Source organism: Ruditapes philippinarum, unplaced genomic scaffold (assembly GCF_026571515.1).
Source record: "Ruditapes philippinarum isolate M1 unplaced genomic scaffold, ASM2657151v2 ctg294_1_1_1_1, whole genome shotgun sequence".
NCBI lineage: Eukaryota > Metazoa > Mollusca > Bivalvia > Venerida > Veneridae > Ruditapes > Ruditapes philippinarum.
Genome location: NW_026860937.1, coordinates 201,984 through 216,035, shown reverse-complemented (window position 1 = coordinate 216,035; position 14,052 = coordinate 201,984). Strand labels below are relative to the sequence as shown.

At 33.8% G+C, this 14,052-nt stretch overlaps 2 protein-coding genes across 3 annotated transcripts; one reads left to right on the top strand and one right to left on the bottom strand.

Moving 5' to 3' along the window:
* Positions 1-329: 329 nt before the first annotated feature.
* Positions 330-3,233, bottom strand: LOC132713989 (uncharacterized). 2 transcript variants are annotated; one of them, XM_060696727.1, is made up of 3 exons: positions 3,108-3,233; positions 2,387-2,483; positions 330-1,026 (listed from the first exon to the last, which is right to left on the bottom strand). In XM_060696727.1, the coding sequence occupies exons 1-3, from the start codon at positions 3,117-3,119 to the stop codon at positions 344-346; spliced, it is 792 nt and encodes a 263-aa protein (XP_060552710.1). In that variant the 5' UTR covers positions 3,120-3,233; the 3' UTR covers positions 330-343. The 2 variants fall into 2 exon arrangements, with proteins under 2 accessions (XP_060552710.1, XP_060552711.1); XM_060696728.1 differs by having other exon boundaries at positions 330-1,017.
* Positions 3,234-6,563: 3,330 nt separating this feature from the next.
* Positions 6,564-13,138, top strand: LOC132713984 (cytochrome c oxidase subunit 4 isoform 1, mitochondrial-like). The gene is made up of 5 exons (XM_060696723.1): positions 6,564-6,716; positions 8,674-8,876; positions 11,237-11,407; positions 12,262-12,393; positions 12,692-13,138. The coding sequence occupies exons 2-5, from the start codon at positions 8,675-8,677 to the stop codon at positions 12,823-12,825; spliced, it is 639 nt and encodes a 212-aa protein (XP_060552706.1). The 5' UTR covers positions 6,564-6,716; position 8,674; the 3' UTR covers positions 12,826-13,138.
* The last annotated feature ends 914 nt before the right edge of the window (positions 13,139-14,052 follow it).

Genomic DNA, 14,052 nt, shown 5'->3' with positions numbered 1-14,052 from the left:
TTTAAGGGTCGACACACGACAATGCGAAGTGACATAGCGACAATGCGATACGAAGCGTTTGACAATGTCGAGCGTCGCTTCGCGTTGTCGAGCGTCGTATCGTATTGTCACTATATCACTTCGCATTGTCGTGCGCCGATCCTTCAACGCGACGGACGACATAATAAATGGCACGATAAGGACACCGTAGATTGAACAGCTAAAAGTGCAGGTCACGATCAGTCGACACGGATGTGTCGCCTGATCTTGTTCCGCACGTGCCGCCTGGTACCAGTGTGCACTGGTCGCGCCGTCAGAAGGCTACGAGTTGATAAATAAAAAATAATACGAAGAGATTTATCTTTTAATATTTTTCTTGGGGATCTGACATAACATCTAGCAAGCAATCGGGGTCTAGTTCGTTTTTGTTCGCACGTGTGCAAGGGAATAGTCCCTTAAAGCATTTTGATAAACCCCGAAACTTTCCTTTCCTTTTCGTTGCTTCCTCGTCGGGATTTTCCTCCGTCTCGTGTCTTTCTTCGTCCGCAGTTTCAACCAATTCCTGATTAAATCGTTTCCGTCGGCTGTTCTTTATTTTAGACTTGTCGTTTGTTTTTGATCGCCCACATATTTCATCTGCGCCACTACTTGAAATGTGATCATCCTCTTCCAAGGCCGGCATGGCGTTCAATTTGTAGAGACTAATATCTCGCCGGAAGCTCTCAGAAGAAGTTCCACTGTGCATGCGCACCGGCTCAAAACTTGGCGACGAATTAAGCCGAACTACTCCGAGTGGCGTTTCAATGGAGGAAGTCTTTGTCAACGAACTTGTACTATGGATGCCATAAGCATGTAAACTTGGGTATGTCTCAGTTGAAATCGCATTTGACAGGGACGGGTTATGTGATTTACTTGTGCGAAAGTTTCCGGAATAGCAACTGCTTACCGGATGTGTACCGGAAGTTGGACTGATTTGTGGCTTATTTGGTGTCTGGTTGTGTGGCAAGTCTGTCACAAGTCGGGCACTGTCATTGATATCTGTAATATCTGTAATATTATAAATATAATATAATACCAGATAGGGCTCTAAATCTTATGTATTGCTATAATGAAAACAGCAAAACTGGACATTTTAAAATTTTAATTGCAATTGTTTAATTTAAAAAGAACCAAACAGAACATCTTTTATTACATGTCCAGTTTTCACATGTTCAAAAATTATGACATACGTGAACGTAAAATTTTAATACAATATAAAGTTAACGTTAAACATCTTATGAACTGATTTCTATTTCATGACATTGAGAGTTTGAGACAATTATTTCGGACATCTACTGTCTAGACATAATGCTCACAGCATTTGCAAACTCCTTCAGTGATGTTTTTCTTGTATAATAACACCGTCACACAGGTTCTCAGGGGGACATATATAGAACGCAGCTGAAACGCCATGGAAAGCCGGGTTGGGAACGACTTGAGTAGCCTTGAGGGCAAAGTTTGACTGTCAGACATGACCGTTCGTTAAAAAGTATTTACTATGTTATACTGGTTTTAATATTTTAGCCATGATTTTGAAATGTACAATTTCTGACTCATTTTGATATTGTTTGTTTTGTTTTGAATAAAAGTCACATATCGTGACAAATGTGATTTCTCTTATGTAAACCATTCGGGCAGACATCTCCCTGGTTCGATAACTAATATATCACAAACGTCACATTTCATAAGACCATTTAAACTGGACTGCAGGTTGCGACAATTTTTTTCCGAATCATTAATGGGCAAAATTTCTCTCTTGTATCTAATTATGCGAGTGCACTGAATACAACAGACAGAAAGGGCCGAGAAGATGCGATTGAGATTTAACATGATCTGATAGTTTAAAAATCAGCCAAATCTGACATTATACATGTATTTCTATATAACGTAAAATGTGACCGATTTTAAACTAGCAAAATATATTAAATTGACAATATACTTTCAAAGACTACTCCCTCCTATAAAATGAAAATATATATTCAATATCAGACAAATATTTGTTTTACAAAAAGGGAAACTGGTACACGAACAGAGATATGTGCCACAATCTGCGGTCCCTTTCCCGAGTGCCTATGGTCCTCAGAAGCTTGTTTAATATACTTTTATCAACTCGTTCAAATAATTCAGTATAGAACCTACATTCATCCAGTATCCTCTCTATATAACGTTTTGTGAAATGGTATAAAATACTAAAAAGTTTAAATGCTATACGTCACGTAACGAAATGAATTAAGTTAAGATTATAATTATGTGCAACATGGTAGACGGCTTGGTTGAAATGGAATGCGTTAAAATGCATTTGATGCCATTGCGCTCATTTCTAATGAAATTATATAAATTGTTGTTATTCAGCGTGTCGTCTGCTTACCGAAACACTGAGGACATGTGTTCATTTCATCATAAATGTGCTCTGGAATAGTGTTGAACACATCCAGGTTTATCTCCACGGCAACGCCCTTGTTTAACTAGAAAAAAAATTTTTTAGTTAAAAATTTAATAAACATAAAATTGAGGGATGTTCAGAGACAGTTTATTCAACTTGTGAGCGTTTAATTTGCATACAATAAGGAATGTTGAGACAGTCATAAAATTTAAATAGTAAACTCTATGGCAACGACTTTTCTTAACCAGAACGAACAGGAATTTTGTTCAGCAATTCTATTTCATAATAACACCAAATTGAGGGATATATCTAATAAGACTTTAAAAAGACCTACATTTTTTTTTAAATCCAACATAACATCCATAAAATGGCTTTGTGTGAAGTGACTGAGTTGCAGTCTTAAAATTTGATTTAAAAACAATACATTGCACTTTCAGAAATACTTAAATGAACTCCACTGAAGTCTAAAAGCATAAATACATAAAATTGAATTTCCTACATAGACCAATTGCGGTACAAAAAGATATGCAAAATATAAATAAGCATTTTTCAAAATTAGAAGCATGGTTAGACAAACGTATTACACAATCAAACTGTTAAAACTATGACAACAGCTTTAAAACATAATGGTTTCTTAATTAGTCAACATAAATGAAAGCTAACATATAATAAGCTAAGATGTAATCTAAAAACAGATTTAACTTACAATATTAAACATTTCTCTTCTTCGACATGATTCTTAACTTCCTTCGTATACAGAAGAAAATCAACTGCGCTTTGTTGCCAACGTCATGACGTCACAAACGGTGTAATTATGACAAAATAAACGAAACGTAAGATAACTGTAGAAATGTAACGTAATAAAAGAAACGTCACTTGTTTGAATGTATATATCTATGTTATTGTCTGTTTTTTACGCCGGTTACAACACATTTTTTATCATCCTAACTGGCTTTTCTGGATAGCTAACCAGTAATAACAAATTTCCACGCAATTGATAATCATTTATTGGCGAGGACATTTTTGTGGTTTTGATGAATATGGTTTTGATCTAATTAAATCTTATTTAAAAATGGAACCTTTTAATATATATAGATATATAAGATTTCACTTCTAATCGACTACATGTAGTAGTAGGTCTAATAAAATGATGTTTTATCATTCTCATAGCATTTGTGTATAACATGTATAAACCTAGATTTAAATTCGTTCTAACCCTGCACGTTTCTCATGAATAATTTATTGTTAAAATAATCAATAATGCAGATGAATATGTAGTATACAATGATAAATCTCACTTTGCAACTTGTAAGATCAAACGTTTATAAATTGGCAGGCACATCCCATCATTGAGAAAATCAAAGTACTTAAAGTATTGACGGAAGGCAATGTCGATTAATAGGTCTCCTTCTGGAAAATTGTTCCGGGGGAAGTAGTTTAAAAAGCTTCCCGATTCTACAATAATGTCTGATCCACCGCTAATATGTCACATATGATAAGCTCAGACCCAATCTACAAAGGATCCTAACATCTTGACTTTCTCAGACTTATTTGAGCCGCGTCACGACAAAACCAACATAATGGGTTTGCGACCAGCATGGATCCAGACCAGCCTGCGCATCCGCGCAGTCTGATTAGGATCCATGCTGTTCGCTATCAGTTTCTCTACTTGTTATAGGGTTTGAAAGCGAACAGCATGGATCCTGAGCAGACTGCGCGGATGCGCAGGCAGGTCTGGATCCATGCTGGTCGCAAACGCATTGTGTTGGTTTTATCGTGACACGGCTCATTTACTGATCAGAGTAATGGTGGTGGTGTTTGTAGTTTACCTTCCGGATCACGGCAGGTACCCATTTTGAATACGCCAGAGGACAGTTCAGCCTCCGCATCGTTCCTAGACAGGCTGTCAGGAAAGGAACTGGTAACTTCTGTCCATGCCAGTAGACAGGATTTCATGATAAATCACATCAAAAGTGACCTGCATCGTCCGGGAATCGAACCCGGGTCGTCCGATTCAAAGTCCAACGCAAAGTCTGACCAAAGGAAGTAACTCTTGCCGTTTATAATCATTTGATGTTCTTGGAACATGCAAGAAGGACTGACGATATTAAGAGCCTTTAAAAATAATTAAAAAATAATAATTTTCAACATTGAGTGTTCCACATTGTCTCGTTAAAAATGCGTATTTTCCTTTAAAGAGTATATTATGACCTTTAGAAAATGAAAACGACCATTAAAGGGACTCCACTGAGGTTTAAAAAAACATAACATTTGAATTTCTTGCATAAATGAGCTATTTAAAAAGAAATATATGCAAAGATAGTTAAGAAATATACTTTGAAATAAATTTAAAATCGTATTTTTATGCTTTTCTTAGCCCGATTTGAGTGAAAAGTGTTTAAACGCTTTTCATTTTGGGTCATTTTTTACAATTTGAATAGTTATTCTGGAAAAAGATTTTCAGTCCCATTATGTCAAAATACCTCTGTGGAGTCCCTTTAAAGTTTTTAATATCTATAGAATATCTCCCTTTATCACCCTAAATCACAGGTTTTACTGTAGGTGTGACAATAAATGACTCATTGATAAAGCGTATATAGGCCTATATCGTTTTGCAGTAGCAACGATTTCATCATAAAAATTCACAAGAAAATGTCATTAAAGCATTTACGCCAGTTTATTGTGCACAAAGTTTACTTGGTGTATAGACTAGCCAGCGTATACTGAAAATTTATGGAAACTATAGGATAACTTTTATATATAGGCTTAAATTTAATGAATACGACTTACACTATGTTACAATTATTGATATCTGAACCATTTATTCTAAAATAGAATTAATTTTAAAAAAAAAGATTTGTTTTGAAATGGATTATCATTCGGTACACGGAGATGTGTCATAAAGTTTGGATGGACGTAGAACAATGCTCATTAGCAGACGATATTTCTTTCTCAAGATTTAAATTAATATACAATCTAACAATTGTAAATTTCGAATTAAATTATATGGCTCAACAAGTGTATGTTCATCATATGGATTGTTTTGGACCTGTCAATTGTCAGGTAGCACGGGGGAATGTGCGTTGAATCATGCGAGGAAACAGATGTCGATTTATCTTATCATTGCATTGCATTTTATTCAAAGCCGCGCAACAATTAATAATTTTATTTTCTAAAAGCAAAATGCTAGGTCCAAGCTTAGAACTCGGGCTTATTATATTAGCCAACATCTCGGCGTCTGACTCGAGCTCGAATATGTTACCATATGATAACTACGAAGAGATATGTAACCGCTTTGACAGTTCCCGCGTACCATGCAGATTTCAAGGCTACATTTAAGCACTGCCTGGCCTCAATGGCTTTCGTCATTGGTATACAATTGAGATAGGTCTGCAAATTCTAAGTGATGAGAAGGAGGGGAAAATACACCAAAACTTTCATGGAGTTACTGATAAAAGTGGTAAGTAAAGTCTCTTTGTAGAAAGTTAGACGCTATTTACTTTTTCCAAAATATCTAGATCGGACTTGAATTGTCAATTATAGCTGGGATATACGATATCGTATGTCCCAGATTATAGTCTGTGCAGAGTTTATTTAAGAATTCCATTATCAAGTTCATTTGTTATAACCATAAAGAGGGCTTATGGCATATAATATAAATATTGATTATCGAAAGCAGTGACTTAAATTACAGAATAAAGCGCTATGTCGAAAGAAAACAAATATTTAGAAGAAAAAAAAACAAAAAACTTTTATCATCTTACAAAAAGTATACTGCAAGGGAAGTAACCGGTTTGTGCATTCTGACAACAATCTACTCGCATTGGTTTCCCCTTTGCACTATGTTTGATTAATACACCAACAGAAAAAGGAGAGTAATATATTAATGGTAATCGAGCAAATTAACAAATTTTCAGTATAGTACATATAAAGCTGCAATAATAAATATTTAAACATTAAACTGAATAACACTGATATTAATAGTGATAAGCATATTTTATTCATTATAATATTCGTATTAATTCGTTTTATTTAAGCTTCGAATAATTATATAAATGTCTTCACAGATTGAAGGTCACTTTTGAAAGAGAAATATCTTTAAGATGGTATATCTCTGTATCTTTCTGCTGAACAAATTGTCTTCGTATTTGTCTGTTGTTATGCTAAAATGGCGCTGTATATGAAACAAAACTTTAGAAAAATAGAAGTTATAGTTGTAGAACATTGTTCCGAAGAAAATCCGTTATATTTCTGCTAACAATTACATTCAAGCCGACCTTTCGTTGTCCTTCGGCCATACTTCTGTTCCGCAAAGGTAGTATTTGCTTTGAAAAAATACCGTTTATATCTTCAGAAATTCAACAAATTGCATTTAAGGGTGTGCCATGCATAAACTTTAAACATTTTAATAAATGGAATGAATAAAATACACTAGTTATACTAAGATTTTTTTCGTAATTTCTAAGCAAACACACGATTGTTTTAAATTTTGATAGGTGGGATAATCGATCAAATGTCACGTCCTCAGTATTTTTCAAGATTTCTTGACATTTTAGTGGAAATTTTTGTCACGTAGATTAACTTAAAGTTCTCTTAATTTGAATTTCATTTTTTCATATTTATTTCGATGTTACAAAACGAAATAACCAGGCGTTGTTAAATGACCTCTTGGGACTTCCAAATTTTTTATGCAAACCCTTGGCCTTGATTTCTTATCTGTGATGTAAATTTATGTCAATTCAGAAACTCTTATGTACTTGCTAGTTCTAGGACATTGACTCAATTATTTTGTTATCCCCTCATAAATTTTGAAGGGTTGACATTTGCCCCCTTAAAAATTGAAGGGTGGACACTCGTATTATTATTAAAAATTTTGCATGGTGGACATTTGCATTTTAATTAATTTTTTTTGTGCAATTAGCTTTTTTCTTCAAAAAAGACATTACTGTTTTTTTTTATTTAAATTAATGTTCTGCAAAGTAGTGGTTGGTAGTTGATGTTGTACTCAGTGTTTTGTTTTTTACTAACTCGGGAAGAGGCCTTAGCCTCATGACTTTGGGAAACAATTTCACTTAAATTGCTATTATATTTTAGTAAATAAAACAGCTTGTGTAAGTTCAGATTTTTATGAAACCTGCAAGTTATTGATAGGCATGCTTTATATAAGGTGAAAAATCGCTGGGACTTCACCTTCCAGATTACATGTTGTTCAAGTCAAATTGTGTGTACAAATCATAACTTAATTCATGCATTGCAGGGTTAGACATGAACATTTTTAACCACTGGACCATTAGCCCAGGGTCTTTCAAATAGAATGGTGTGAAATAGCGCCATGTAAACACTTCACGCTACAATTAATCTTGTCTCGAGTCGGTATAACTTGGTATAGTTTGCCAAAAGCAAATTATGTAAGTGTTCAAGAAAAGGGCAAAAGTTAAATACAAGAACAGACTTCCCGAAAGTTGAAAAAAACTGTCAGACATTCGGTCTGGCAAACCATGAAAATCTGTCGGACCGAAACGAATTCTGTCGGACCAAATAAAATTGATTAAAATCAAAGAATAACGTGTGTTTGTATTTCTTAGACACTTTTTGTTTTTGATTTTTTCGCCGTAAAAATCGGCACATTCCTTACCGCGCATTTTCATCTCCTTCCTAATCATACACCAAAGATTCACTGACATGCTTCTAATTTTCATTAAATTTTGTAGCAGGTCTATTCTTTTTATCCTTTTACTACTGTTCTGCACGTTCCTCTTACGTAGATTTTTGATTTTTCCAAGGTTTGGCACCTTTAGCGACGCCATTTTGTATACATGCGGCTTGGATAAAAGCCGGACAGTCTGACCGATCCGGAATAAAAACTCGTCGGACCTGATCAAAATTTATCGGACATGTCCGTCGGACCGACGTATTTCGGGAAGTCTGCAAGAACAAAAATTAAAATTCTAGCGACATGTTCTTAAAAAAGATTTTTACCTTTACACTGGGAACGAAAAATTCCTAATTTTCATTGCAAGTCTATAAAATTGTTACTTTTTAAAGTAAAAACTGGTAATGTAATGTAGCCAGGATTAGTTTTTTTTATCAATTTAACAAAACATTATCTTATATTTGATGTACTTTTAGCTGAAGAAAAACCTATATACATGTACATCATGTATTCCTAATTCCAGAGTAACTTTATTGTACTTTATGAGGAAGTTATGAAAGTTACTTAATACATGTATAAGATTTACTTTCATATTATTAATAGGAAGTTATTTTTCCAGGATGTTGAGTAAATCGGCAGTCACAGCTGTTAAAAAGGTTGGCCTTGTCAACCAGCGGGCCTTTTCACTATGTAGGGTACTGAATTCAGAAGTGGTTGGCGCCTTTGGAGTTGAAGATGCTAAATCAAAAACTATAGACTTGAGAGCTCTAGAACCTAGTGAACTTACACAAGAAATCAAGGATGAGTACTTTCCACAAATAGGTAAGGCCACTCTTAAAAAATTATCTGTTTGCTATTGCCGGCCGACCCAGCGAAAATGCCCCGACTCAAAAGTTTTTTTCAGCTTAAAAATCAGATTTTTTTTTATTTCCGCCAAATCAGCCAGGGCATTCGACCTAAAAAATTCCCTCGAAAACAAAAATAAAATCTGAGGAAAATCACACATGTAAAGTAACGAGTGATCATTCATGAGGGCATTCTGTGCGTTACTATTTAAAGTATTTACATAAATAGCGACCAACCAGGGAAAGATATTTTCCTTACGTCACGCAGTACTGCATGCGCGCGGCAATTAAGTTGAATTAAGTAATAAGAGAATGTATCAAAACAGGATTAAAAATAATGTTTGTTCAATTAATGAATATTTGTAAAGCATTTATATGGTCACTAGTTTACCATGTGGTAATTTGAATGTGCTTTGGAGTACATGTTCGTTTGTTGATGACTGCCGACACAGATTAAATACTTAGCCCATGCAATAAAACATTTCTGGTAGCAGCGGGGATTCTGTCATAAAATTGACTGAAAAAAAATAAATTTTTGGAAGCTGTGGTCCTTTCATATGCATTGTTGTTTTGATAGCAGACACAATTATTTCACAACATCTTCAAGATCATAAAAATGTAAATAAAATATCAAAATCACAGATATACATACGTTTAATTAAACTCCATGTCAAAATGAACTTACGATAAATAATATGTCAATAATTGACACAATAAATATCCAACATTTTTTTTTTACTTGAGCAATAATTAAACATGTGTAATCATTCCTTGACAAAAAGAAATGACAGTTTTTTTCTGATATATAAAAAAGAGGTGGAAGTCAATTGAGTGTCGGCACTTCTTTGATGATTCGGCAACAACTACAGGTGTGTAAACATCAAAGATTCACAGATTCTTCAGAAGAGCCGACCAGTCATTTGTCAGAGGTCATTTCGTGTGTAAATTTTGTATTTATTATTTAACAATGGAAACATTATATTCCTTTTATTTATGGATGCTACTTTTTGCGCGAGTGTTTTTGTGTCTTTTAGCGCTATGGAATTTCAACAATCGGCGATAATTTTCGGTAACTAACAATGAAATATTTTAACATTTTTAAAACAGGGGTGCAAATATCCGCCATTCAGAAATTATAGGAGACAAATCTTGCGTGTGTTATTTTTTACAGACGTGTAATAAATTAAGTAATGATCACCCGATAGAACGATATGTCCTGGTGATCCACTATAATTTTTCCAGTTCGTACGGGAATATTTACGCAGGAGAAGTTTATCACATCGGTAATTTGACCATGCTTGAATTTATGTCCACATAGTCATTTTTTTATTTCATGTTATGATTACTAGTGAACATGTTTTTTATTGTTTTTGACTGTCTTTTACATGTAAGTTTTGCCGTCGCCGATGATGATAGTGTACGTAGTCCAAATTTCCACAATCTGCTACAACGTACTAAGCGTATTAACTTACGTTCAGTAAAAATCATATATCAAAAAAAAAAAAGCCTACCTACCGACCCACTCCTTATAACTCTGGGTCGGCAATAGCAAACATATATATTATTAAGGATGGCCTAATGTGAATTCATGAAGCTGTTTTGTAGATATTTGTAAAATGTGTTAGCTTATTGCAAATTTTCAAAGATGCAAAGTAAATACATAAATACATGCAAATAGAAGAAAAGACCAATATAAATGTATTTCATCTTTTACTTTAAGGAAAATATATATGTCTAAAAAAGGAGTAGTTTTTGATTAGGGTTAACCAGTTTGACATGAATTGTCAGCCCCAGCTAATGGATTGGTTAGTTATAATCTCCAGAATACAATCAAAATTAATACGGACATTGTGCTGATGATTGAATGTTTAAAGAGCTAATCTTTATATTATATTGGTGATGCAGTAAATTCTAGTATTATTTCACAGTATCAACAAGCAGGTTTTAATGAGTCTTCTGTGAAGATGTGACCGATAACTGACTATATTTTGGTTTTCCTTACTGAATTAATTTTTCATTGGATGTCAATTCATCTATTACTATTTTCTTAAGTAGTGTATAAATTTTCAACATACACTTTAACATTGCAATGAATTCATCTGAAGCTTACAGTTCATTTATAAAATATATTAGAGAGCATGCGACTCATTTGTCATCCCCCTGGCCCAGATCAGATAAATTTCCAACTTGTGTAAGACTAAAAGAATAACCAGTCAGAAATGTTAGAACATGGCATGATAGTATAAGTATCTAAATATCAATCGTCTTAATTACCTTCTTCATGGTTTTAAAGATACGAACAAATTTCATAAAGAATTTTTTTTTTTTTTTCTACAGGGAACAGAGATATTGTTGGGCCAAGTCACAGTGTGAACTATGATTACTTTGATACCCCTGATTTCCCTATGCCAAGTGTACGCTTCGCTTCAAACACTCCAGAAGTGCTGGCACTAAGAAAGAAAGAAAAGGGTGACTGGAAACAACTGACCTTGGAAGAGAAAAAGCAATGTGAGTTACTATTTTTATGCCCCCCACTTGTCAGTCTATCTCAGGACTCTGTAGAGTGATAAAACAGTGGATTGTGGGGGTCATCCATGTCCATGAAACTAATAGTCTGGACAGACTACACAGATAATCACTTTCTGTTTCAGTATGTTAAATAAGTATTCTAAATTACCTTACAGAAGGAACCGTAAGTCTGAGAATTTTTTTTTATATTTCTTGGCATGTGGAGCTGATATGATTGAAAATAATTTATTCAGAATGTACTGGTCAGAAAAAATGTTATTTCTGAGTCAGCTTGTTTAGATTAGAGCTACTTCAGCATACAGTGTATTTCCTTGTTTTACACATTTGTTTAAGTATTTGTGTACAGGCACTGTTTGAATGACTCAAAAGTCCTATGCTGACATTAAGGCCCATAATAATGCATTATGCACAAGAAATGCCCCAGAAATATTTAAACCATCTTTTGCCTATTTTCCTTTTGGCAGATAGTGCTGTTATAGTGATTAAGTATTTTGTATGAAAGTCAAAATACCACTTTGTTTACATTTTGCTACTTTCATGACAAATAATTTCACATTCAATGCTATTTCTTCCAGTTGATAACCATCTACATGTACCATGCTCAAGTCAACCATTATTAAAACGTTATAAAACTATTTATCTGACATGTTTAGAAACCATATACTTGTCATGGAAAAAAACAAAAACATGATAAAAAAATAAGTAAATATAACTAAATTATGAAAAGTACCTCACATTTTCTTTTTTTGCAAGATATTTATAGATAAACTGTAGATCTTTAAAACCTTTTGAATAATTTATAGTTATTTATTTTACTATTCTACATATTTCAGTGTATAGAAATACATTCTGCCAAACATACGCAGAGATGACGGCACCAACGGCTGATTGGAAGAGGATCACTGCCCTATTTTTTTACACAATTGCAGCTTCTATACTCCTCTTCTTATATAATGTAACATATTGTAAGTATCAGGGTTTTCTTTGTACAATTAACCTCCACAAAATTTGTTATTGGCCATTTAGTCTACAAATTTTCTTATCGGCCACGTTGTAATGTAATTTACTTTGAAAAAAAAAAGATGTGCCTGAAATAATGCATAGACAAGCACCTGAGGTCTTCCTCCACCAGTGAAGCTGGTAAATGTATATATAGGTTTCTATTGACTGTTTTGTGTATGGTTATCTGGCATCCATTTCTAAAACTATCACATTATCAATTTTTGGAATATAAACTATAATAAATGACTTGTATTTTTTCAGATGGAAGACGTCCAGTTACATACGACAGGGAGCATCATCAAGCTATGTTGGCAAGCATGTTGATGAAGAATGTTGGTCGCTACAGTGGTGTCTCGTCCAAGTACGACTTTGAGAAGAATGAATGGAAGAAATAAACATATTTGTCTCTTGTAGTTTTTGTTGATTATCAATTTATATAGAAATTTTTACAGGGACATAGTGATTTTGTGATATAACTTTGTTTTGGTGTTTTGTTTTAAAAGCCTTATACCAGATTTTTTCTATACTTAAAAGAAAGCAGTACCAACAAGCTCCCATAAAAAAAGTTTAAAAATTTTTATGTGAAAATTGTGACAGTTATGTCGGGGATAAAAAAATGGATTACCTCACATTTATGTAATATATGCACTACTAAATGATTTTGAAGCAGCTAGCATTTAAAAAGAAGTAAAATGTGATGTAATATGATTAATATTGTATGTTATATATTTTCCAACATTAAAAAGGCCTTTGTGATTATATTACAGCGCATCTGAAGTCCATACTAGGCTATATTATAACTCAAGATCAGTCAAAATCACTATATATTACGTAAGTAAAAAATACGTTTACATGGAGGATTAATACATTAATTGAAGAGTTATTAATATGTTTAGATATGTTAATTGCCATCCAGTGATCTTTGAACTAACTAATAGCCAAACAAAGTTCAAGGTCTGAATACCAAGTATCCAAGTAATTGCAGCCCTATTGGATTTCTTTTTTTGGTGTTTTTTATAAAGAAAAACTTCAGTATGAATGTTGTAAACCTTTCTAGAACAATATCTCTTAGCAACAACTAAAATGTTTGTTTACCAAAGGGTGTTGTTTGGCAAAGGTTGTACTGTAATGACTACATACATTGTTTTGTCTTGTCTGTTTTCTACATTCCCAAGTCATTTTGTTACATAACTAGTGAAAACTACTGGACATAACAGTATTACACCTGGCTGTGGGTATCAGAGTTGAACTGGCTTTCTTTCAGGATTGTTTATACAGTGAAAGTCCTTGAATTTCTTGTTGCAATACAGTGTGCCAGTAATAGAGGGAAACTAAAAGGGCCCCTATGTCCAATCATCATGTTTGAGGCAATAATTAGCATGACATTCCTGCTCCTCTTGCAGTCCACATTGCTGGTAGGTTCTACACAATAATTTAGGTGGAGGCTGACAGCAAGATAGCCAGCACCAATACTTAAAGAATAATGACATCCAAGACTTGAAAATACTGTGGTTCATGTATTACTTGGTCAGTAACACGCAGGAGAACTCCCTTGGTTTATTGTGGTGGATAAAAGTTTGACATTAAATTTTTATATATTTTTTTAATTTTCAAAGTCTGTA

What these genes read in the sequence shown, in the direction of transcription:
- LOC132713989 (XM_060696727.1), bottom strand. An exon ending in CACATGTCCTCAGTGTTTCG is followed by an intron (nt 1,027 to 2,386) that starts GTAAGCAGACGA and finishes ATAATATTACAG; the next exon opens with ATATTACAGATATCAATGAC.
- LOC132713984 (XM_060696723.1), top strand. Translation starts at nt 8,675, where the DNA reads ATGTTGAGTAAATCGGCAGTCACAGCTGTTAAAAAGGTTGGCCTTGTC. An exon ending in CTTGGAAGAGAAAAAGCAAT is followed by an intron (nt 11,408 to 12,261) that starts GTGAGTTACTAT and finishes TACATATTTCAG; the next exon opens with TGTATAGAAATACATTCTGC. An exon ending in CTTATATAATGTAACATATT is followed by an intron (nt 12,394 to 12,691) that starts GTAAGTATCAGG and finishes GTATTTTTTCAG; the next exon opens with ATGGAAGACGTCCAGTTACA.